General features: G+C 40.9%; 1 protein-coding gene across 1 annotated transcript in view; it reads right to left on the bottom strand.

Annotated features, from left to right (window-relative positions):
• LRRC75A (leucine rich repeat containing 75A) overlaps window positions 1-23537 on the bottom strand; it is a 57312-nt gene extending 33775 nt beyond the window's left edge. The window contains exons 1-2 of the mRNA XM_026708495.2: window positions 22702-23537; window positions 1404-1532 (exon numbers count right to left, since the gene is read on the bottom strand). Of these exons, the coding sequence (XP_026564280.1) occupies window positions 1404-1532; window positions 22702-23007 (435 nt within the window). The 5' untranslated portion in view covers window positions 23008-23537. The remainder of the gene's footprint in view (window positions 1-1403; window positions 1533-22701) is intronic.
• Between the last annotated feature and the right edge of the window lie 3517 nt (window positions 23538-27054).

Raw genomic sequence — 27054 nt, 5'->3', positions numbered from 1 at the left:
TCAGATGAAAAGGATTACCAAGATGACAGAGTGGCTGAATTAATACACACTTATCCTGATTTATAAATTAACCTGGCTAATAATATATCAAACCATAAACTAATATAAACTTGCTCAATAGTGGTGACTGTGAGAGGGATCTTGAAGTCCTAGTAGACAATCACTTAAATATGAGCCAGCAATATGCTGCAGCTGCCAAAAAACACAGTTCTAGGCTGCATAAACAAACAGAGGGATAGAATCAAGATCACATGAAGTGTTAATACCACTTTATAATGCCTTGGGAAAACCACACTTGGAATACTGCATCCAATTTTGATCACCACAATGTAAAAAAAGATATTGAGACTCTAGAAAGAGTGCAGAGAAGAGCGACAAAGATAATTAGGGGACTGGAGGCTAAAACATACGATGAACAGTTGCTAGAACTGGATATGTCTAGTCTTATGAAAATAAGGACGGGGTGACATGATAGCAGTGTTCCAATATCTCAGTGGCTGCCACATAGAAGAGGGAGTCCAGCTATTCTCCAAAGGACCTGAGGGCAGGACAAGAAACAATGGGTGGAAACTAATCAAGGAGAGAAGCAACTTAGAACTAAGGAGAAATGTCCTGACAGTTAGAACAATTAATCAGTGGAACAACTTGCCTGTAGAAGTTGTAAATGCTCCAACACTGGAAGTTCTTAAAAAGATGTTGGACAACCATTTGTCTGAAATAGTATAGGGTTTCTTGCCTGAGCAGACTAGAAGATCTCTAAGGTCCCTTCCAACTCTGTTATTCTATTCTATTCTATTCTATTCTATTCTATTCTATTCTATTCTATTCTATTCTATTCTATTCTAAAACAGATTGAATTTATACTTTATGATAAACAATCCATATATAAAATCAAGGTTAATGATAACTGCACATAATATGTTATGGAATGTAACTGGTCGTTCTTCATTTAACCTGCTTAAGCAAGTTCTGTGGATACAACCTAGCTACCACAGCAAGAGTTTTTCCTCCCTTGTGCTAATGACTTTTGAACTCATCTTTTTCATCCATTTTGGTCCAACAGAGTTTCTATCACAAGCCCAAACATTTTGCCCCTATCTAATTACAATTATTTTCACACTCAGTAGCCCTTTTTGTAAATACTTGTCTCCCAACATTTCATCCACCAGTGGCTGCTGAAATACTCCTGGATAGCTGCCTGCATCCTATAAATTCAGGCCCAGAATCACTCTCTGGTTCGCCACTACACAAGGTAGAAAAGTCGAGCAAGATATGAGCCAGTTCTCAGATGGTTCAATTAGCAATTCCTTCTAAGAGATGTGAGCTCTAGCAACCCTTTTGTTATAGGTAGCAATTTTACTCTTTCCTCAAACAAACCCAAACAACTGCAAGTGAGTACTTACTGGTTTAGGGCAATGGATGTATCTGGCAAGGCTGATGATCAGGTCATGGGTGATTGGGTCAACAAGGTTTCTAAAGCTGGCATAGCGATATAAGACATCATCCAGTGAAGTTGATTCCATTCCCAAATCCTGCAGAGGAACAAGTAAATAAACATTTTGAAGACATCAATGCATACTTAGCTTCCTCTGTGACTGGATGTATTGATGGATACAATCCTGCAAACAGGCAACAATCCTATCACAGTACCATTTCCATCATCTCGAGGGTTTGAAATTCCCCAGAAATAAGAACTTGCACAAATACACACATGCACATATAAACAAGCAGATGAGGAAACAACCATACATTATTGCTTTGTTCAATCAACCCATCAAGTTGGGATCTCTGGAGATGCCTTGCATAAATGAAAGGTTGCGATTATGCTAGTTATTGAAGTAACATATATTCTGGTCACATAATACTAAACCATAAACTCGTTACATTGAGTTTGACAACATACTAACCTACAGGAAAAGAACCAACACAATAAATGACCTAGTTTAGGATGTTGTATGAATGTAGCTGAATTGGAATTGTCTGGAACAAGGAATGTCTTGGCTTTTCCCTCCCTCATCATTCATACTCCTTAGCTTCGCAGAGAAAAAAAACATAATAACTGCCCTTTTCTTTATGGGCTACATTAATACCCAATCATCTGACTTCCTCTCCTAGCAATTTGACTGCTCCCCTTGCATGGCGTGCACGAACAGGCACTGAAAGAAGATAAGAGTTCTGCACAGAACAACTGTTTCTCCTGTGATGGGGAACGTTTTCATGGCAGGATGACTCACACTCATCATGGGTCCAAGCCAGATATATACTAATTCAACTTCTCTTCACATTTTTGTAACAGAAGAATAAGCTATAATTTATTTAATGCTTATATCTACCATTTTTAAGCTGAAGACCCTCCAAATATAGTGCCATTCCTCAAATCCCCCAGCCGATATAGCCAAATAAATCCCAACAAACTTGGAAAATGCTGGTTGGGAAAGATAATTGGAATTAATATTTATTTGTCCTGATCTTCTGCTTAAATCTCAAGTTTCAGAGGATTAGTTTGATTCCAACATTATGAAAGAGGGAGAAAAAATCCTCTCCAATTATTTTTGTATGCAATGTATGACTTCTTACATCTCTACCATGTCCCCCCTCCTCCTTCCTTTGTTGGAGGTGAGATCCATTCCCATCCTCTTGGATTTCTGAAAAGGCTTTAAATCTTTGGCTCTGCTGGGCTCCTATGAGGTGCTCTATATTGGAGGTGGTTGATTGTGTAAAAGAGAAGACCTCCCTTCACCACTGTTTGTACTCTTAGTTTTTGTCTCTTTAATTCTTACTAATTTTAGTTATTTTTCAATTTATTCTTTTTTCATTTAGTAAGCCACCCAGAGTCACTTAAACAATCAGCTGAGCAGCATATAAATATAGTAGATAAATAAAATAAACAGTCTTTGTATTAATTCATGACTAGGATTGTGCTTGGAGGGTTCCTTCATAACTACATAGCCTACTTTTGATGAGAAATTCAGCATTATTCAACCTTTTGAACTTTAAGAGTCTGAAACTTCTATATTACTAGTACTATATCTAAAGCTTTACCAATGAGAAAGGCATAAATTCAAGCCAAGGCTGGAAATAGCTATGCATCCATCAAGCAATGAGATCATTTCCACCTTTATTTGTGGCAAATTTTCCCTCTCCAGCATGGAGCAAATACAAAGCAATTCAGACCTGAATGGGCCAATTTGCCTTTCAGAGTGGATACATAAGCCATCATTACTGGCCAGACTCCCCTGATGCACTGCATGACTACTTGGCACATTTAAAAATGAAATGCATATAAGGACAATATTCAAAAAGCAACTTCTTTTATGCCTATATAACTGACAGATACAATAGCTTTATAGAAGTCTTCAGGAACATTATAGTTATTGATACAAGCCCTTGAGGCCCACTGTTTTTCTTTTCTTTTTTTTTAGGCAAAACAATTTTGCTTCAAGTCAATTTTATTTACAAAAACTCTCAGAAATTGTGGTTATTCAACAGGAACAACAACACACAGCCTAAAATCTTGCTTTTTCCCATAAGGTACTAGGAAACAACAATCGGGGCTGCCTCTTTACAAAATATCCTGTGTTTAACTGTCTCACAAACTTACCATCCTATAAAGCAGAAGAGAATGATGATAGCCTCATTTACTTAGTGAAGTACCTGCTGCTTTTTTGAACATAAGCAGTGTGTTGCTGGATCGGACCCCTGGCTGGCCCATCTAATCCAGCAGACTGTTCTTACTATGGCCAACCAACTGCAGAGGAAGCCAATCTGTATTTCCCCAAAATATTTTCTATGTTTCATAAGTTTATTAATAACAGATGGAAATTACAAAGACAATAGTAGGTAAGATAGGAGTTTTAAGCCATTTTTAACCATAAGTGGTTATCTTTAGAAAGTATATGTGGCAATCTGCTGAGGTAAATCTCACCTGAAAATCAGCTTGATTTTATTGAGAGCACTTTCAATTCAAATTTTTCCAACAACCTTCAGCATTACAGATAGAGGACTTAAAACTGGTTGTTTAAGAATTGTTGGAAATTATGACAGCCCATAAAACAGTTTTGGCTGTCATAAAAAGACTCCCTCCCAATCACACGATCACAATCTGGATGCCTGGTTCATTCTTACAACTGGCTGCCAAGTGCCCTACAATCATGGGAAGGCCATTTGCAGTCTCCTCTGTCAGCTTCCCCAGAAAATCATTGGGGAAGTCAGCATGGAAGGTTGCAAGCTGCCACCTGCCGAGAGGACTTCAGCTCATCTCTTGGGACTTGCTGAAAGAGCTGCCTGCCAAAGGTAGCTGAACTCCCTCCGTGGGGTGAGAAACAAAGCTCAGATCTTGATGATTCGAATGTTTATGCACTCTGTGGAAGGAGTTCTCTTCTGCATGTTCTTTTGGTGGGGTGGTGAAATGGATCACGAAGATCTGAGCCCCATCCCTGCACCCAATAAAGGCATTCCCTTCCAAGCACAGAGGGGAGATGATATCCTTCGGCAGGCAACCCTTCCAGCGAGCCTCTAGTGAAGAGAGGGAGATGAAATCCAAGCAGAGAGTGGAATGCAGTAAGGTAAGGCGCATGATGTGCCTCAGGTGGGTAGGGAAGGCTATACTGCTACTCCGGACCATGAGGGCAGAGGTGCTTCTGCTCAGGTTCTGACCAGTTCTGGAGAACCGGTAGCGGAAATATTGATTAGTTAGGAGAACTTGGCAAATACCACCTCTGACTGGCCCCGCCCCCATCTATTCTCTGCCTCCCGAGTCCCAGCTGATTGGCTGGCTCTTCTTTTGTTGCCCTGCACAGGAGAATGGAGCTGGAAATCAGGTTAGTGGGATGGGGAGGGAATGGGGATTTTGCAGTATCCTTCCCCTGCCACGCCCACCAAGCCACGCCCACAGAACCGGTAGTAAAAAAATTGAATCCTACCACTGCATGAGAGACCCTGTCCAAGATCTTTTCTGATATTTGGAAACTGTCAGGGTCTGGAAGATAGAGAACAGAATGAAACTGATCCTTGATCAATTGCTAATTTTACACTGAGATTCTTAGATCCAGCCACAGTTGTTCTTGGATGGACGTTTACCCTTGAAGAAGCGAGTTCACAAACGGAGGTTTCTTCTGGACTCACAGCTCCCACTGGATGAGCAAGGTGAAGGTGATTCCCAGAAGGGCCTATGTCCAGCTTTGCTGAAGTACCAGTTGTGACAGTACTGGGCAGGAGGACCTGACTACAGTGATTCATGTGTAGGAAATGACCAGGCTGAGCCCAAGGGATGGATCAAGCAAGTTATCAATTTGGAGTCTTTTCGTGCCCATAAAAAATCTAAATCCAGCCCTCCTTGAATTCCGTTTACTGTTACCTACTGCCTTGCCTTGATCATTGGTAGTTCAGATTTTTGTTTAGAGGATGCATGAAATAAACTTGTACTCGTTTTGGATCTAATCCTGACTCCCGATTTCTTGTGCCTGACCTCATGCCCTCAACACCCATCCACCCCAGCTAGACTACTGCAATGTACAGGTAGTCCTCGACTTACAACCACAATTCAGCCAACATTTCTGTTGTTAAGTGAGACATTTGTTAAGTGAGTTTTTTCCCTTTTTACAACCTTTTCTTGCGAAAGTTGTTAAGTGAATTCCTGCAGCTGATAAGTTAATAACCCGGCTGTTAAGTGAATCTGGCTTCCCCATTGACTTTGCAATCAGAAGGCTGCAAAAGGTGATCACATGACCTTGGGACACAGCAACGGTCATAAAAATGAATCTGTTGCCAAGCATGTGGATTTTGATCTTATGATCATGGGGATACTGCAAAGGTCGTAACTATCAAAAACGGTCATAACTCACTTTTTTCAGTGCTGTTGCTGTTGTAATTTTGAGTTGTAAGCTGGGGACTACTACTCAACTTGGAGCTGTCCTTAAAAACTACTTGCAATTGGACCAACATTGAATGGATCATAGACTTTCTGGTTCCTGGCATCGGGGACACATAATTCTAGTTTTGCAGATCCTGCATTGGTTGCCAATTGGTTTCCAGATACAATTTTTGACCTATGCAAATTCTTTACGACTAGGTACCCAGATATCCGCAAGACCACCTACAACAATCAGTATCAGCCCAACTGATCAGATTAAACAGGAGAAACTGCTACAAATCTCACATTTTTCAAAACGAGAGGTACTGAAGTGAGAAAATACTGTTTTTCTTTTGGAGCACTGATGCTGTGGAACCATCCTGTTGGTGGAGATTAGACCAGCCCACTCTTTGTTAATGGTTCAAAAACTATTATAAAGGGAATTGTTTCGGTGTCTTCCACTGATTTTATGATGCCATGTTTAACTTTCACTTGTATTGTCTTTACTATTGCTTTTGTTTCAGGACTGCTTTTTACTGCTGTTATTTATGAAGTTTCAGTGTAGTGATGTTACTATGTGTGTATGTTTTAAATTGTCTTAAATTTTGTTTTATATTTTGGTCACCACATTATAAAAAAGATGTTGAGGCTCTAGAAAAAGTACAGAGAAAAGCAAGCAGGATGATTAGGGGACTGAAGACTAAAACATATGACAAACGGTTACAGGAACTGGGCTTGGCTAGTCTAGTGAAGAAAAGGACCAGGGGAGACATGATAACAGCCTTCCAATATTTGAGGTGCTGACACAGAGAGGAAGGGGTCAAGCTATATTCTAAAGCACCTGTAGGCCAGACAAGGAATAATGGATGGAAACTGAACAAGGAGAGATTTAACCTGGAAATAAGGAGAAACTTTCTGAGAGTGAGAACAATCAACCAATGGAACAGCTTGCCCTTGGAAGTTGTGGGAGCGTCATCACTTGAGACTTTCAAGAAGAGATTGGACTGCCATTTGTCAGAAATAGTATAGGGTCTCCCGCTTGTGGGGGTTGGACTAGATGACCTACAAGGTCTTTTCCAACTCTGATTATCAGTTATCTGTCTTTCTATATTATATGCAACTCACCAAGGGTTTTTTCTAATGCAGTGGGATAGAAATGTATTTAATTAATAATAATAAAGCAAAACAAATCAGAGGATCACAAATAGCACAGGCAGTAACAACTCTATAATTTGGCAAGCTGCAACAGTATATCTTCCTATTATCAGGAAGAAAACCTTTTTAAAAATTGAAATCACAGACGACCATCGGCTTAGATAGGAAAATCTATTCTGAGAAGTCAAATATTATTGTTAAAAGCATATCTAGGCTTATAATTAGAAGATCTTATAAGGACTGTGTGGGACTGAGCACAAATTGAATGCTGAAAGGAAACAAAGTTATAGATAACGTTTCTTAATCTGTCTCTTTCATTAATTTCTTCTGAGCGGTTTCAAAGGTTCCAAAACAATTACATAACAACAGACTGTCAAATTTTCATCCCACAAGTTTTTAAATGCTTGAGCAGACACATAACTTAAGCATATAATTAAATTAAAGTGGCATTTAGGAAACAAAATCATAGATGGGAGGGCACTTTAACAGGAAATGTTGAAGCTGGGCTGCTCTGAAAGACACTAAGGCACTTTAAATTAAAACATGCCTTTAATTAAATTCCAAGGGAGTCAAGTTTAATTGCACCCTGTCTTTTTGCATACACAAGCAATGACTTTCCTCACAAATTTGGGATAGCTAAATTGCCACCAGGAACAACGTCAATCAGAAACATAAAACAGAAGTTCCATAAAGGACACCAATTGTACCAAGCTTTCAAATGTTCGCCAGTATTATGGTAGAGGTATGATGGTTACTTCCATAAAAGCTAATCATGCTTTGGCAAGCATTCATACTGAGTGCTTACCAGAGCAGAAAGGCAGTGTATAAATCAGATATAAATAAACAACTTTTTGTTTAACGTTTCAATGCAGTAGATGCTCCTAACATAAATAACTAATACAACAGCTGCACATAGGAACATAGTGTTGGAGAAGGGCAGTAGTGGGATTCAAAAACATTTACTACTGGTTCTGTGGGCGTAGCTTGGTGGGCATGGCTTGGCTTGGTGGGCGTGGCAGGGGAAGGATACTGCAAAATCCCCATTCCCTCCCCACCCTACCCCACCCCACTAACCTGCTTTCCAGCTCCATTCTCCTGTGCAGGGCAACAAAGGAAGATCAGCTGAGACTTGGAAGGCAGAGAATAGCTGGGGGCAGGGCCAGTCAGAGGTGGTATTTGCCGGTTCTCCAAACTACTCAAAATTTCCACTACCGGTTCTCTAGAACTGGTCAGAACCTGCTGAATACCACCTACGGAGAAGGGTGGAAGTGACACCAAGAGAAATGGCCAAAGCTATGAAAAGGGCAGCAACCATAATACGAAGCAGTGCCCTGCCATCTAAGACTGAAACTATACTAAACAATTGCAACCAGCCTGCCTTCCATTGAAGACATGTATACTGCACAAGACAGAAACAGTGCTGAGAAAATATCTATAGACCCCTCACATCCTGGATATAAACTATTTCAACTTCTTCCCTCAAGATGACACTATAGGACACTGCATGCCAAAACAACTAGACACAAGGAAAGTTTTTCTCTCATGCCATCACTCTGCTAAATAACTAATTCCCACAACACTGTCTTATGCTGTAGGATGTCAAACCACGTAGTAGGGCTATATTACTATTATCCTTTTCATCTTTCCTGTTACCTATTCCTTTAGCATGTTATGACAATTGTTGCTTGTATCTTATGGTTTATGTTGATTGCCTTATTTACTATCCTATGACTATCACTGAGTGTTGTATCTTATAATTTAGGATTGTATTTTATTATCATGATTTATCATGTTGCTTGCATGTGCACTGAGAGCTTATGCACTGGAGACAAATTCCTTCTGTGTCCAATCACACTTGGCCAATAAAGAATTATATTCTATTCTGTTCCATTCCATTCCATTCCATTAAATTAATTATCTCTGATGCAACACACGGTTGAAGATTTTTGATTTCCTTCTCACGCAAGTCAACAACCAAATGCTCTGAACTGTGGGAAAAGACATAAGAATATATTCATAAAACCACTTCAGTCATCATGACCTTTAAGTGCTTCTTGAGCACCAGGAAGTGAACTGACTCTAGATTGCTAGACTGGGGAGAAAGCAGCACTCATGACAAATTGTATAACAAAGATGAAGAAGTTGCATCCTCCCATGACCACTATTGGTGAATATTGGTGTCACAAGTTCTCATTTTAAATCCAGAAGTACATAAATCTCTAATGAAAAAGATGTATTAGGTACAACATAATTTAAAAAACCCAAAGGCACATCCCCATTCACATTACTACCCAATTTACATAATTGGGCTCCTAATAAATATTAAGAGAAACCCCCAGCTGGCAAAACATTGCCCAGTCAGGGATTGGCCTGGGACTGTTTTAAATCCATCCTTAGCCATGAAAACTCACTGGGTGACTGAGCCAATTACTCTCTTTCTCAACCAGCCTGTCTCACAGGGTCCCTTATGGCAATGAAGTTAAATAAAATGAAGGAATGTCTCTGTTAGGAATATAAGTCACCTAACAGGTATTTGGGTTAGAAATATATAAGCCAGGATAGACATTTTAGTACTGTCTTTAAGAGATTGCAAAAACTGCAATTGGGTGTGGTTTTTCCAATGGCCATAAGATGGAGCCAGAAACCTGGTTGTTTAGCCTTAGTATCAGAAGAGAGTGTGTCTCAGTGAGTCTCTTTTTCCTTCTGTTGGAAAGTATTGCCGTTCCTCCATTTTTCCTAATTGACTGCTATTTCTGGATTTAATGTAAGTCTAATACTGAACTGTTTTTGACACTGGACTTTCTAACTGGATTATCTCTGGATTGAAAACTGACTGATTTACCTGTGAATGAATTTGGATTGCTTGTTTGGACTTTGCTTAACGTTTCTGGAAGTAAAAAACCTACATTTACCGTAAAGTGTATCTGTGTGCTCTGTGTGTATTATTCCAACACTATTCTCTATACGTCTCCCTGTATGCGCTCATTCTCCTAACGGGGAATTACCTCAACAGTCTCCATATAAACTGCCTTCAGCTCCTGGAGAGAAAATGGAATAGAAAGTTGGAGAATAAATATAAATAAAATTCCATGGCTTTGGTTAAAACAAGGGAAAAAACACCTTTCAGTAGTTCTCTTGCCTTTTTTTAAAAAAAAAATCTAATATTCTACCGTGCCTAATAAACAAGAGTAGGCACAGTGTCTGCATTAGCAATAGCTTGCTTCAGGATTAAAATGAAACAACTCTTTCATATCAGATTAGGAGGCCCATCTTGTTTCATTATTACACATTACATTCAATGCCCAAGTTTGTTCTGGACGAATTATGTCTTATGTAAAAGGACATAAAATTAGAGAACATAAAACTAGCAAATTTACTTTTCTGGAATATATCTTAAACCAGCTTGTTGAGTTGATATTAGACAGCCATCTTTTAGCCAAGGTTACATGATGTAATGGCCTCTTAACAATAATTAACACTACTGGGGGATAACGCAGGCTTTCTCAGCCCTACCTACCATATACATGGGTTTCAACTCCCAACGTACTCAGCAATGACTGTTGAGAGTGAATTCTGGGAGTGGAAAACCACACATTTGGAGAGTATCGCAGGTTGAGAATGTTCACAATAGATGAATCATGCCACTGCAACATCACACCAGGATCTGCATATCACACCAAGAGTATACATTAGAGTGCAATATGAATTAGGTCTCTGACTATATCAGTGAATGCAAATAAAGTGGCTAAGCGAACTATTAGAAATTCTAGATTGAAAACTTAATTAGTCCTACAGATGACTTTTTCAATAGCAGATCTGATAGCCTGTTTACTAAATTCAGGTTTAATATGAACTAGCTGATAACCCGGCATTGCCCAGCTATTTATTTATCCCAATCCTGTATTAGACAGGAAAAAGAATGAATTATATCTACAGTGTCAAATCAAAGTAACTTTATTTACAGGTTTTTAAAAGTATAAGTAGAGTATACAAATTATAAAGGAAGCTGTAGGTGTAATAGCTCTCTCTCTCCTCCTATAGTGTAGTCAGGCCTCATGTTGCACTGTCTCTGAATGTCTAGATGTAGCAGCTCTCTTGCACAGTGTCACAAGTCTTCTATTCCTCTCCTCGGGGGTTTCTTGTCTACACCGGTGTTTCATTTTTGTAGTCTTTGATTGCACTTGGTCAATCGTCTGACCTTCCCTTGGAGACATCTTGGGTGTGGCTGTTTCCTCAACCACTGTGGTGAAAATTAGAGACCTAATTGCTCTGACCAACAGCCTTGGAAAAATTCTACACGGAATAGCTTTTGAGGTGATTATCTGCATTAGCAGGCACCTCCCCCAACAACTTGCCCTCTTTGCTTGAACCAGAGGGAGCCCCCTTGTTTTTTGTAAGAACTAATCCCCTTTATCAGAGGGAGCCCCCTTGTGGAGTACTGTGAAGCTGTTACTATGGCAACTCCACTGTGCTGTACAGTAGAAGCCATTTTAAGGCACGCACAGGCACACACACACACACACCAAGGAGTGTTAGGGGTGTCTTACCCCCCACAGTATTTTTTTCCAGAGGGTAAAGTCATCTGTGTACCATGTTTGGTTGAAATTGCTCAAGGCATTCCAGAAGTATGCTGGAACACACACACACACACACACACACACACACACACACACACACAATATAGAAGATTAACCCAGAGTATTTTCAATTGCCAAAAAATTTGCTCAGCAACATTTCAGGACTTCCACTAATATGTGGAGCAGAAGACGGGATGCAAGAAAACAAAGAGTCTCAAAGTTAAGTATGCATTTATTTTATTCCATCTGGAACCTGATTCACTGAGTTTCTCATAAGAACATCTTAAATTTTAAAACATATTATTAACTTCCTAGAGGCCACAACATGGATATAACAGAAAATCTCATTCTGGTCCTTTTTTTTATTTAACTATCATAGATGTTTAGAGGCAGAGCAGAATCACTCCACATATAAGGGGCTTTAGGAGAGGAGAATAGTAACCAATTCTAGAGGGATAGATATGTTTGTGGTGGGTACATTTGGATGACACAACAAGCCAGGCTTGTGCCTTAGCCTGGAATGTGCCAGGTTATACCCTCTGATTCCCCTGTGCCCAGTTCAGAGTTTTTGTCATTACTCATTCTGTAAGCTTGTTATTTACTGCACACCACTGTTGGGTTGTGCTAGTTTGTGTGTATGCACCACACATTCCTTTATTGTACATCTGTGTAGGGGAGTGGTATCTGTGTGTGTGTGCACATGCACAGAAATGCAAACACTTGAATACATCCTTTACTGAATGTTTGCATTTTTCCCTCTGAAAGTTTGCTTTTCTTTTTGTTCTTCCATTTGACTTTCATTTTGGGTCATTTTTTTGAGCTAGTGCCTGGGGAGGAAAAGCACATTGGCCTTATCTCTGAAATAACTCTGAACAAAGACATAATTGTTAGTTATACAAACTCTTCAGGATAATTGAGCCAAAGAAGCCAGAAATCATGCCTCTCCCTAGCCTTGTGGTTTCTTCCAACAGCCTCAATAGCTCTTTCTAAGTCATATAGGACAAAGTGGAAGATAGATGAGGGAAAACAGAACTTTCCCACCAGTACTTAAAAGCCTCAGATTTGTTTGCATATGAGGCATAGATGTATTATCAGATATAATGCAGAGCAAGGATGTCAGAGAATTCATGGTAACAAGCCATGCCATGTGAGGCAGGGAAGAATGTACTTTCGACATACATAGCAAAATCAGAAGTTGCCAGGTGGCAGATGGTGTTGTGACCCCACTGCACAAACCAACAGGAAGTAGGAAGTGCAAATGAAGATGGCTTAAGTACCCTTGAAACTTCTCAGAGGAATCCTCCCAATCCTCATCAATCCATCTATATATATATCTAAAAGTGAAATACCACTCATGCATCAACACAAAATCTTCAGAACCATAAAGCCTACAAACCTGAAATTTGTTCCTCTTGGCTTCTAGGTACTCACTAAGAAAGGATTTTTTGAAATGATCATCACAGCATTAGTATTTTGTATATTATTATTAACACGCTCTGATGCTAAGGAGTTCTATCCCACTCTGCACCTGAAAAGAAATCTGTTCCAAATGCAAAACACAGGCAGAGGAGAGGAGTTTCAGTTTTAGTTTCACAGCCCCAAGCAGCTTTAGTACAGAACAGTTGAGTGAAGCCATGCCCAAGATCCTTGCTGTGTCCTTCCTGCTCACACAGCAAATACAGTTTCAGTTTCCAAACAGCCCTCAACTCTCTCACACACTGACAGGATGTTAGCCAGATGAATACCGGTGGATGCTGGTAGGCAGAAGCAGATTTTTTTCCTTATTTTTCTCCCCAAAAACTAAGCCCAACCACATAGTCTCGTAGCGTATGAAGCAAGTTGTAGCATAATGAAAACATTTACTTAATCTCTAATTTCCTGACAATGGTTAGCTCCTATTCTTCCCCAAGTTTTCTATGTATCATTCTAGTCATATTGAAGCCAATTAGAAAACCAAAGTCCTCCGGTTCTCCTTGTAGTTTTTGGAATAGCCTTGGAGAACCCCAAACTGCTTAAAACAGCTAATATGATGAAGTTTATGACCACCACTTCAGATTCTACAGTAGCTGGACATAATAATATTTGCATTCATACCACCCACTCAATTACATTACTGAAATAGGTTCCTAAACCATAACCTCACAAAATAAACATCTGAGCAATACATTAAACCACATACATAACAATAACCAGAATAACATTAGTCGTGTTTAACATTTTGTGTGAAAACTTCTAGGCTTTACCTGACCCAATTAAGCATGTTGTGTGAATGCGGCCTACCGGCACCGTCTGCTAGCTTGTCCCTTCTTTTACTTAAGTATAATAAGGGGCTCTCCCACCTGAGGATGGAGATTGTATCACATTTCATTACAATCCCAAATCATTCTACCAGCAAGGATTTCTTTAGTAAGAGCTGCTGCTTATAGCTGAGCATTTCATGGAAGGCAGAGAATAGTATATGGTCTCCATTCAAACTCACAATGACTCCCCATTCCCTGCTACAAGCTTTCTCCTACATTTTAGGGAAATATCTCTGAAAAGTTTCAGGCAAGATAGGTGTGCCTACAAATCCCTTTTTTTTTCAGGCAGAGTTTAGCAGAATGTTTATCAAAGCAGATTTAGATCTGACGTAGAAAAAGGCATATGGTCCACGCAGTTCTGGGATTATATCATTTCACCAAACAGCTCGAAAATATAAATTCTTCCCAACACTGATTCTTTCTGGCCTGCCAAAATCTAATCTGCCTAGATAAAGATTGTTTAAAAACAAAACAAAACAGGAATTCTTCCAAATCTAAGGCGATCCTTACTGAGGTTCCGGGTCTCACACCACCATCTCAAACACATCTACTCCAGCAACTGCAGTGCTCCATAGTTTATCACTATCAATTCCTTCCACAGGCATTGAGAGCAAAGGAATGGACACAGAGGAGTAACAGGTAAAATCTCATTCATACAACTTCACTCACCAATCTGATAAGAATGGATTGTGATCCTTAAAAGCTTGCATGAAAATAAATTTATATGCTAAGATGCTCCAAGGGTTTGGGTTTGGGTGGAGAAACAGAGACTGCAGCAATTAACAAATGCAGCTACCTCTTTTAGGAACATCGAGGGAAGTTGATTCTTGCAATGTGGATCCAGGAGTGGAAAGGCACAGTTTTTGGGGCATCAGTGGAAAAAACTGGACAAAACAAGAAGCCAGAGAGGTCTGTTATATGTAAGGGGAGGGGGAGGAACTGACGGGCAATTTTCTAAGAGAAAGATCCTTTCAAGGATCTTTATCCAGGTCAATTGGTCACTTTAGCTGCAGAACCTTTTTTTTTAAGGGACTGAGAAATTCCACCAGATCTCCCTTATTCTCTGTTATGGCATCCGGGGAATGTCTGTTCAGTTTGTTCAGCACTGAAATATAACCTATTCCAATATTTTGGCACTAGGGAGAAAAGGAGTGGGTGGAGGAAGGATACCAAGCACTTTTAGAAAGACAGAATTTGAGGGGAGGATATGAAAATATAGTTACAAACCTTAATTTGATTTTTATTACTTATTACATAAAACATAATTCATGACACAACAGATAAAATTGCACTATCATTCCTATTCAGAATATATTCAAGTAAATAGCTAATAGGCCAATCCTTTACTCATTATTATGTCTTGTTTAGTTCTACTGGATTTATTCCCAGGAAAATATATTAAGTGAAGAGAAACAATCTCCAGAATTGCAAAATTAACTTATAGTTAATTAGTTAGTTCTATCCCCTTAGAGTAAATAAAGCTCAAATATTGTTGATAGGATAAAGAGGGAGAAAAGAACTTTACATAGATTTTCTGCTGATATTTTCTCAAATTTCTAAATCTGGAAAATGAAACTCTCAAAAGAAAAGGGGAAACTTCCCCATGTCCCTCTTTATCTCTTTATTCTGGCAGCAGATCCAATTATGTAGATCTGTTTTTCTTGCTTGGATGTTGCTGACAGAATGCTACTATCTTTTAATTTATGACTTTTCTTGCCCTTATCTTAATTGGCAAGTTTTCATTAAATGTATAGGTGATCTATACAGGGTAAATATGCTCACAATTTGAGCTTCTCTTCAGGTGACTATATTAGCAGAAAATCTATGTTTCTTGATCACAATATGTAAGTGGTTCCTTACTGGACTTCTGAACACTGTTCTAGGGTAACAGACTATAGATTTTATGGTGTTTTTATTAAATGATATAATACAGTTATTCTATCTAAGATGTTTTGGAGAGACTTTTACCATCCTGTAGAATCAAAATAGGTCTCAGATGAATCTCTCAATACAATCATTTAACCTACGTGTACCCAATTTTAGATTGGAAGCCTAAACTTTCTGCTCTTATTGTAGCATTTTTGCATATCTCCTCAAAACAACCAGTGCAAGTTAAGGTGTCAGACAAAGTGCAAAAAAAACTAGGTTGTAGTCCACCTTTAGGCCACAGAACCACACTGAGTAATCAGCTCTCTTGGAGATTTTTTGTTGTGTGGAAAAATACTAGGAAGGACTACAATGTACACCTGAACAAAAAGTGGGTTATAAATCTAATAAATGAAAATTTCATTTCATAGTTGGTTCCCAAAGCGACGGTTCGGACTTTGGCTGCACAAAATAAAGGTGTCTGTAAAAATGCACAGAATATGGTCTGTTAAGTGTCTGGAACTTGTATTTAGAGGAAATATTTTTTGTGAGCAAAGCATGCCAAATATAGTAGAGATAGGGCCATAGTACAAAATATTTATTTTATAAAATGACTAACCAGAAAACCATATCAACGAAACATAGTTATTTTCTGCAATTCTGTTCCGGATTTCATGCCAATCCAAAGTCCTTGTCCATACATTGTTAACACTGTCAATTAACAGTGCTAACAAGCACCTAGGAGATATTCAATTGGTGTACAGTTTCCAGGAGAAAGCCATGTTTTTCTGCCCTAAATGCCCATTTGGCAATTTCATAGAAAAGCATTTATCTAACCATATATTTTATTGTTTTTTCTAGATGTCTAGGTGATCACTTAAATATGGGCCAGCACTGTGCTGCAGCTACCAAAAATGCCAATACAGTTCTAGGCTGTATGAACAGACGACAGCATCAAGATCACGAGAAGGTAGAACATTTCTAAGGAGAAATTTCCTGACAGTGAGAACAATTAACGAATAGAGAAGCTTGCCTTCAGGAGTTTTCAAGAACGGACTGGACAACCATTTGATTGAGATGATATAAAGTCTCCTGCCTTGAGCAAGGCGGTTGGAAGTCCGAAGTCCCTTCCAGTCCTATGATTCTATGTTCATGTAGGTCCGTGGTGGCAAACCTATGGCACACGTGCCACAGGTGACACTCAGAGCCCTCTCTGGGGGCGTGTGCACCGTCACTCCAGCTCACCTCCACCACGCATGCACAGACGCCTCCTGCCAGCCATCTGGTCTTCGGGTCTTTGCCATGCATGTGCGGGGTGCATGTGCAGGGAAGGTGAATGCGTGGGGCATGTGCATTGCATTTTGGGTATGCACACACATGCGTGTGCACGCACTCACGTTGGGCACTCAGTGCCAAAAAGGTTCGCCATCACTGATGTAGATTACGGTTACCCAATCTATATTATGAATTTCCTTGTAGAAGCATAATAGAATAGGGAGATAAAATAGCTTCCATGAAAAACTTCCAAGGAAATGTACAAACTGTCCAGACACCACACACCCACACCAAACAGTTCCTGACTAATGTTCAACTTGCCACTGTTTTCCTTGTGAATTGCTGCATCCTCCAGACCTACATGCTAGAACTGAAAACTCCCATTATGCCCACTATGGCCTGCAGTCTAATCCTGGAGGCTAGCATTTGTACTTGTGGATTTGCTGAGCAAACATAAATCATCACAGTACAAATGACTGCAGGTCTAGCTACAGACTGAGTACATGTGAATATAGGTACATATGAAATCACCACTCATCTCAAAACTTTGCTCCTGTTATTTCTTCACTTAGGTTGAATTCTGATTCCTTCTCCTGGAACAGACATTTGTTCCTGTCTCTTTCATAGCATTGTTCCCTTAGTATTTGACTCATTTAAGTGCCTTCAAGGCTTCAACGGTTCCATCTTTGACTTTCTCTCCATCTTGTTCCTCTCTTATACTCCTCTAAGAGCTTCCAAATGCTTCCACTTTCACACAACTGATGAATGGGCTGGTAGAAAACCAGCCTACCTAGCAACAGCCAAGCTGGCTTTCTGATCTCCACCCCACCTCCCAATCAGCATTTCTTCCCAAGAACACAAAGAATTAAGGCACAAGATGGTGTGAGCATCTTGCGACAGGCATCTGGAAGATGATGGGATTTCCCTGATGCGTCTCACATTGTGTAACTGCAAAATGGATAGAGCCCACAAAAATCCCTGCCCCCGCTTTTAATTATTTTTATGCAGTCTTTTGCTCACCCTCCCTTCATTTTATTAAGAATTAATTTTTTATTTTCATCTGATTTGACAAAGAGCAAATTTGCACAATGGTATACAGGCTTTCCAACTTTCACAGTACATGCTCTGGGCTCGGCCTTTTAAACTCTTGCCTACCCAAGAGATGAGGGGAAACAAGTAGCCAGCAGCCACTGTGTCAGGTTCAACACCTTAGAAAGAGCATTTGTCCTGGCATTTGGAATAGACATTGCCCAGTTTATCAGCAAACATTGAGAATAAATGGGCCAACTGCTTCTAAGGGTGCTACTTCACATGGGTGGGGCAGTTTTTGCAAACTTTTAAACATTCCACACCTTGGAATCTCCAACAAATAAAGCAAATAATCCTATAGCTAGACTGTGTCACTAACAGCATTTGAGGAGCACTGAATACAGAGGTGAGATTTCAAATACGAGCTGGAAAACTGCTGTGCTATAATCAGTCATAATTTAATGCAATCACAGCAGGTATAAGAATACCTGAAATACATGAAAGAGTCTTCCCAATTGGGGATTATTCCTTCCAAGCAACAATCAAAACACCAGGAACCATAAAACCAAATTAAAGCAGCCGCATGGCCACTCTATAAAGGGAAAAGGAGCTTGCAAGGGGCATCTATGTATGGAGTTTGCTACAAGTGGGGGTGGGGGGGGCGAAGAATAAAATAAGATTAAAGGATACTCCCTCCCATATATACACACATATACTTTGAATTTTAAACAGCTTAGGTGAGGAGAAAGCAACTTAAACCTATGGGCACCAATTTGCCCACAGTCAGCTTCTATGGTATTTGTTAAGCTCCTTGCTCCAAATTATTTCTTTCTTAAATATTTCAAGTTTTAAAGAAATGGAAATTTGGCACATTGCAAAGTCCCAGCATTATTTCCAACAGACATTTGGGTCCCCACAGGAATTCTTAGAAAATAGAACCAATGAATGCCTGCAGCTTAGTGCTCTTCTTGGGAAGTGTGCTCATGTGGAAAATTAATGTTTTGTAGCTGGCCCCATTCATTATGACAGCCCCTCTGCAAATGCCCAAACATCTCTCCCTCATGGAGGTATTTTATTAACACATTATCATAATTCAACCATTTCCTAGCCTTCATCGCAATAATATTAACACATCTGTTGCAATCCAAAGTTTGGCTTTGGTCCCAATCAACCAGAATAGAGCTGGAAGGGACATTGGAAATCTTCCGATACAACCTCTTACTCAAGCAGGAGATCCTATATCATTTCAGACAGATCGCAATCTAGTCTTTTCTTAAAAACCTCCAGTGATGAAGCACCCACAACTACTGAACTTAAGCTGTCCCACTGGTTAATTATTCTCACTCTTAGGAAGTTTCTCCTTAACTCCAGATTGCTTCTCTCCTTGAGTAATTTCCATCCATTGCTTCTTGTCTTGCCTTCTAGTGCTTTGGAAAATACGTTGATCCCCTCTTCTTTGTGGCAGCCCCTCAAATACTGGAATACCGCTATCATGTTACCCCCCTAGTCCTTCTTCTCCATGAAAGGAGAAGTATTTCTATAGAATCTATCTTCTAAGGATCCCTGTAGCATAGTGTTTAAAGTGTTGGAAGACTTGGACTTGAAAGACAAGGAGGAAGTCTAGATTCAACTACAAAGTTCAGAAGGTGAGTGAACTGTCACTGCCTCTCAGTCCAATCTACCTCCCATGATAGTTATGACCATAAAATGAGAGGGACTTTCATGTATACCAAGTTCTCAAGGTAAAAGCGTTAGACATATGTAATAAAATACATAAAAGGAAATGCATTTATTCAAACCTCTCTCACAGCCTTAGATTAAGAAAACCATAAGCCTGCAACAGGTTCCAAGAAAGGGATTATTTTTTTTTGCATGTAAACTGAACAAGGAAGTAATTCTTAGGCTCAAAGAAGAATAATTGATGACACTCTTTCCAACCATTGGACCTCACAATCCAATCCCCACAATGGCCAATTCTCCCCAGACTCTTGGCTAGTACATTTCATTTCTGAATGGTGGTTTGCAATAGGTCTTCCATGGCTTGAGACTAGCATAACTGAGCAAGTGTTTATCACTCACCAAAATATCTGCACACTGTAATAATCAGTGGAAATCAAACAAAGTAAGACAACTGGAGGAAAGGGCCCTCTGAAATGTTTTTTGGGGGGTTGGAAAGTTCTTCTGGGGCAGTAGGCCTTATAGTTTTCCCACGTTCTAAACAGCCTGTTATTTTTCTAGGATTTTTTTTACAGCTTTTATGATTCTAAGTTAAAAACTCTTTTAAATGGAACTTGATGCCTAATGATTAAACAGATACATCTATGTAGTTTTCTATAACAATGTAGGCATGTTTTCCTATTGCCTTTTTTCAGACTGTTTTTCCATTTTAGTGCAGTCTGGAGGGGGAAAAAAATCTATCCTAGAATTGATGCTTTAAGAAATTCAATAAATAAGTCTTCCTAAGGAGCAATTTCCAAGCTGAATTCAAGAAACCACCCACGGAAAGGGGTTTTAATAGCCAGACAATCAAGAGATTTGGATGTCTCTGATACTGTCAGTTATTATGGTTCCCACCAAAACAGAGCTTATTTTGTTAATACCATCATTTGTATTCCCTCTCTGGAACATCCAATTCAGCTAAAGCTGGTGACCCTTTGGCTAAGATTTCCCAAAGGAACATAACAAATTAAAAAACAATTTTTGCTCTGGAGGAAAGCTGGAAACTATAACAGGAGAGGGACAAACAGTATCTATCTGGGAATTCTCAGCATCCAAAAAAGATAATTTCCATAAATGGGGGGGGGGGGATGGGACGGGACGTTGAGGTTAATTTTAAACAGGAGAAATTAATTGTATTAACCCAACTTAAATGAAATGTACTCCTGTGGGGCTCGGTGCACTGCAACGGTGCAAGGAAATATGCCAAGTAATCCACAGGGTTCACTAGGCCAGTCCAGACTCCCTTTAATTAATTCTCAGCAAATGTAATTCAATTACTGCCAAGAAACATCGGGCAGCAGATTTAAACATGTTGTTAATCTCTATATTGTAGCAAAAAACCAAAGAAAACAGAAAACAATTACACCAGCATTTGCATTTGATCTTGGCAAATATGGCATAAGATTCACTGGCCTCCAATTCCCGCCCCCATCTTTATAGCTGATATACAAATAATCTTCCATATTAGAGTCTTTTCCCCCCTGTATATTCACTTGCGAATCGAACTGGGCTACCTCTGCTACTGAAGAAAAATGTGCAATCAACACATCTAGATAAGAAAGAAAAACCTGAACATAGGGAGTGCCAGAATTTCTCTCTGTCAGATGCCGAACATAATCAATCAAATCCTTATAATCCTTGCTACTCTTTTCACATACCAGGTCAATTGATATACATCGATAGGTTGCATGTAGGAATTTCACTGAGCAGATTCTGCAGTCCAACTGTTTTCAACCCATCCATCTGCCAAATGTTACGCTTTAAATCTGGACACTTCCTTTATTATTGTTTTTAGTGCTGTGCAGAGGTCTGGATTCGAAGAGAAAAAGGTAATCCAAAGGACCCATAAATATGCATGTAGCATTTGGAAACTCTTCAGGTTCTCTTTTCCTTGAATCATGCAAACAGCTGTGGAGGGGAGCCATGTAAGCCCAAGGGAAAAATATGGCACCTTTAAGAAGCTGCCAACAGGTGCTACATGTACACCCACGGATGTTCTGAATCACTTCTCCCTTCAAATCTGGATCTCTGCACAGCCCTTAAGTGCCAGACAGGAAAAGTTTCCCAGATGATTCTTCCCAGGGGTCCCCAATCCCACCAATGGTAAGGAAACAATGACTGAGCTTAACCATGCTTTATTGTGCCACAGATTTTAGACATCAGAAAAGCTTGGTTTGCAACTTTTACTGGTTTAGTCAAAGAACTGGACTCTATCACAGCTTTGAAGAGAATCTTCTTTTCATCTCCTAAGGTGACTTAGCAGGAGTTTCAGCATAACTGAGACTGGCTCCTACGGTCAGCTCCAACCCACCTGGGTTTCTCTGCAGAGCAAGAAAATGCAAAAATGACTATGCTGTGACAGAGCTGAGAACTGAACGGGTGCAAAGATAGCTTTGAAGAGACTTATGTACAAACAATATTTGCTCACCGTGGTACAATATCCTATTTTGATCTTACCAAATGTGGAGGACATTCTTTTCAGGGACCGCCAACTCTTCTTCACTCAGATTAAGTCATTGAAATCCCCTTTGAAAATCCCTTCAAGAACTGTATCTCTTGGCTTATGTCCAAGAATCTTCCTGGCTCCAAGTCAAATGGAGAACTTTGCCAATCCGTCCAGTTTAGGATGTAAATTTCACATTGGCTAATGCCTCTCAGCCAGCAACTATCCCATCTTAACCATAACCCACTCCTAAATTCTCATTTCCAAATTCCTTCACTTCAGTGGGTCAAACCCCAATTCCATTTGTTCAATTAGAACAATTCTCTGGCTTTCTTGGTGAAGTAAATACTAAAAAGCCAAGCACCCTCAATATGCCAAGCAGGAACTAAGTAAGGTCCAGTCCATGCATCCAGACATCTGCTACTGTTGTTGGAGAATGTCAAACCCCCCACCCCCCCGATTCTTGCTGAGATCCCACCCTCTTACCTGGCGCAGGTGCTTCAGCAGATCAGTCGCCTCCTCGTGCCTGCCTTGTTTCACCATCCTCAGCATATCTTGGATCAGGACGATCCGGCGATGGTACGGGGGGAGGCTACCGCCGCCAGCCCCCTTGCCAAACTTTTCACTCGATCGTACTACGAGGGACGCCAAGAAGTTTCCGCGCTCCCGAGAAGGCAAAATCCGTCGGCGGCTGGCGGAGAGGGGACCCTGGGGGCTGCTGCCGCTGCTGCTACCGCTACCGCTACCGGCGGTGCCGGGCAGCGAGCAACCCTTGGTCTGTTTGGCGCCCATACTGAAGCAAAGCCCACCCTTCCTCTCCCTCTCCCGGCCTTCAGGAGGACATCCTCGGCTCCTGCCCAGAGAGAGAGGCTAACGGGAGCAGCCGCAGCGCCGAGAGGACAGAAAGGACGGCGTCTCCGAGCATCTCCTGCCAGCAGAGCCGAGGGATGGAGGGATGGACGCCCTCTCTGGCTCTTCTCACGGGGCGAGCTGCCTACCAGCCCGGCTGCTCTCGTCCTTCCAGCCTTTCGCTCAAGAACCTCCCGCCCGTCCGCCTGCTAGCTCCGGGCGCAACTTCAGGGAAACTGTTGCACATCCGGACCGAGCGCAGAATGGGCGTCGCCGGAGTCGGGAGGAGGTATGCGCGGGCCGGGCGAGGGGAATCGCAGCCCAGCCGTTCCGAGCCGCCAACGCCGAACGAGCCAGGCCGTCTCCCTCCTCCTCCTCTGCTACGATCCGCCTCGAGCTGCAGCTGGGCTGGGCCAGTCACAACCCCTTCCTGGCTGGTCGCGTCTCTGCCTGCCTGCCTGCCTGCGCGCTCCCGTCCTTCTGGCTAGCCTCCTCGCTCCGCCTGCCGAAGGGGGTGAAAATACACAGCCACCGCCCCCTGCTTTGCCCGGGAGCACGTGACGAGCTTCTCTCTCTCTCTCTGAGCACGTGCAGAGCGCGCGTCCTCTCTGGCGCGAAAGGAGCCGAAAAACGTCGCCGGTGGGAAGGCGGGGGAGGGAGAGGGAGCGACCGAGCAGGTTCCCAGCTCCGTTTCCGCCGCCAGCGAGGCAGCGAGCAAATGCCTTCTGGCTGCGCGCCGCTCGCTGTCTCCGATAAGTGCCGTCTGGAACAGCGGCTGCACGCTCTGCCTCTCGAACTCCCCACCCGAAGCCAATTTCCCACCGTGCGGATCGGACTGGCAAGGGAAGCGGGGTGGTTTGGAGCAGCGGAGGTTTCTGTCCAGCCCCGCCATTCGATTTAAAAAAAGAAAAGTATCCAAGAAACAAAACAGGTCGAGGCTTCCGGCGTCGCAAGGACGTTGTGATCTCTCCTAGCCCCAAGACTATGAGAGACACAACAGGGGGCCGTCTGCCAAGGGACCTTAAGACAAGAGGTAGTACTTTGAGTAGGTCCAGTGACTATGGAGATTGTCAGTCGTCCAGGTCGGGGTTGTCCCAAAGTGCTTTTTCAATAGGCAACTGGACTTTCTGTTTTTCCTTTGAAGACTTTTCGCTTCTCATCCCAGAGGCTTCAAAGAAAAAAATCCAGTCCTGAAGAAGCTTCTAGGATGAGAAGTAAAATGTCTTCAAGGAAAAACAAAGTCCAGTTGCCTTTTGAAAAAGCACTTTGGGTAAGGTCCAGTGAGTTCGGACAACCCCCTAACCCTGCGTTGCAGAAAAATAAGTACTTGTTGCATGACTTGTTAACGCTGAACCACTTGACTTAATTGCTAAGACAATTTTTGGTTTCCCCCAAGATAACTTAACCAAAATTACCCAAACTCATTTTAGCCTAGATTAGTAGATCAGGCTACTCACTCTGTGCATATCACCATCTATTTTATTCAGAACCTGTCTTTTCTCTGAATGTTGGGTGGGTGGCATATTGACTAGTTTTAGTCTGCTACAATCAGTTTATCTGGTAGCTTTGACTGAGAAATTAGCTAAAATCAGATAGTTTTGTGGGCAGATTGCTATTTCTTATCTCTTAAAACTAAGAAGTTCTATTTGTAGCCCTTCAAATAACTCAGGATGTTACAACCAAAGAGTTTTCCTTCAGAATATTGTCTACCATTCTTTGTCTCTAACTTAATGGTTTAATCTTACAAATCAGTGAGCCACCAAAACAACACTTTAACCTTTTGAAACCTTTGGGTTTCAAACTCCCCAGAACTGCTGGAGAAGTCTGCAGTTTTCCTGCAAGATGTCAAAAGTGATTTGATATTTGAATAAGCTAGAAATTAGGATGTGTTTTTTTTAAACAGATTTCTTCTAACTAGTCTTAGAAGAGTTCATTCAGCATTGCTGTGTGGTTTAGTGCTCTAACTATAGTGTTACAACAAGCCTTAGAGAAGAGGCTTCTCTTACTCTTCGGTTTCTTGCAGATTTGCAGTTTCTCTGAGGTTTGCTTTTAAAAATGCTATTCCAAATACCATGGAACCTCCTTTCACTTTCCTAGCCAGACTAATATATTGCTCATACTTATACACAAGAATCTAGTGAACTAACAGTTAGGACTAAATTGGTGTTAGACAAAGAGTTAATGGAATTCAGGGGCTGCTGGACTTGGATTGCTTGTGGGACTATAAGGACTCCAGGCAGAGTCCTCTCTCGATTCTGCCCCCACTCTCTGCCTCTTCTCTAACAAAGACTTAGCCAACCTTGAGTAATGTTAGAAAGCAGTATTGGACTTGGATAAGAGAATTACATAAAACTCAGCAACCTTTGCTAAATAGTGAGATTAAAAGGGCATGTGAACAAGCCACTGGTAAACCACTTCCGTGTTGGTCCCTGGAAACAATATGGCTGTGTTCATGGGTACAGAACCATATATTTCATGTTTATGAAACGCAAATCTTTATAGGACAAAAGCTTCCAGTTCCGGCATCTACTCCCCATTCTGATGTCAAATGTACCTGCAGAAATTACTTTCAGAATCAGTAAGAAACTTATGAAAATATTCAGAGGCTGACACAAAACTATAATTATAAACTGTTACATCACAATTAATATATGATCCTTTAAGATTCTAACTATGACAGTGTTCTGAGACTCAAATACAATTGTGTAAATATAATCAATTATGAAATTATACTGAGGTTTAAAAACATTAATGCCATATGAATTCCAGGATCCCAGAGGATTCTCCCCCTGGTTTTCAGAGGAACCTATGGAGTTGAAGTGAAATAAGACACCCAGAACACTTCCAGAGAAAGAAAAAGGGCAAATTCAGCCAGGAATAGTTTAAGAAACTTTATTAAGGTTTACACCATGAAAATAAGAAAGGCAAAACAGGTATTTTCCACTCTTTTTTGCATCAACAAATTGTTCTCTGGCAGTCCTGTGTAAGGTAGCCCATTCTTCCTAGATAAGAGAAGGTCAGATCATTTGACCTTTGAAAGGACTTTTTGAGAAATCTATCGGATAAGGTTGTTTGGATTTACTCTGAGTTGAACTTTATCCATCCACGTCCTGTGGTTATCTGTAATGAGTTTAGCCTATTTGTCCCAAGGAATGGACAGAATTCTCGAGACTATGAGTTGTATCAAATCCATGTCCTTCCAGGATGGCTCAAGGCCTCCCAGGAAATTATCTAGTCATGGTGAATTCATACTTCAATGAGGTTTACCTCCTTAGGAAATCAGTTCTGAGCTGTTTCCAACTTTCCCTTGGGCATGATTGTGGAGAAAATGGGTAGGCTGCAGCTTCAGAGTGCTTTAAATCCAAGGTTTTCTGGATCTTTGAGTATAGGATCAAAACAATATTGATCACCCCCATGGTGGGACTAGGGTATAGCCATCCTGACCTTCTTTTGATTTCTTGATGACCTTTGATACAATCAGTCATGGTATCCTTCTGGATGTGCTTGATTTTACGAGTGGAAGACATAATATGATTCCTTTTCTCCAAGTTGGCTCCAGATGTTCATGGGGAAATGAGAATCATTGACCCTTGCTTTGTGGGTACAAGTTCCTCACGACTTGATTCTTTGTGCCCACTTAACATCTACAGTACATCACACCACTAAATAAGGTCACTGGTATAGAGTTAGTTGTCATCAGATATAGCCAGATTGTCTAGCTATCTCAAGAAATATGGATCAAGAGCACCGAGAAAGTTATCAAGACTGAATAATTATGAATTTTGAGGCCTCTTGGATCTAGGGATTTTCTCTGGTTCTGAATGTAGTGCTATACCCCATTGGCCTTACCATTAATTACACTAGTAGATCTAGTATACATTTTGAGGGTAGTCCTAATCTCATAATTCCTCTTGAAAGATAAGTGGCAGTCATGGCTTGGGGATCTCCACATAAATCCATCTTATGCATCAGCTACTCCAATTTCTGGAT

This window comes from Pseudonaja textilis, chromosome 1 (assembly GCF_049901715.1).
Source record: "Pseudonaja textilis isolate UNSWEBS1 chromosome 1, rPseTex1.2, whole genome shotgun sequence".
NCBI lineage: Eukaryota > Metazoa > Chordata > Lepidosauria > Squamata > Elapidae > Pseudonaja > Pseudonaja textilis.
The sequence above is the reverse complement of the archived record's forward strand: the minus strand, read 5'-3'. Positions and strand labels throughout refer to the sequence as shown.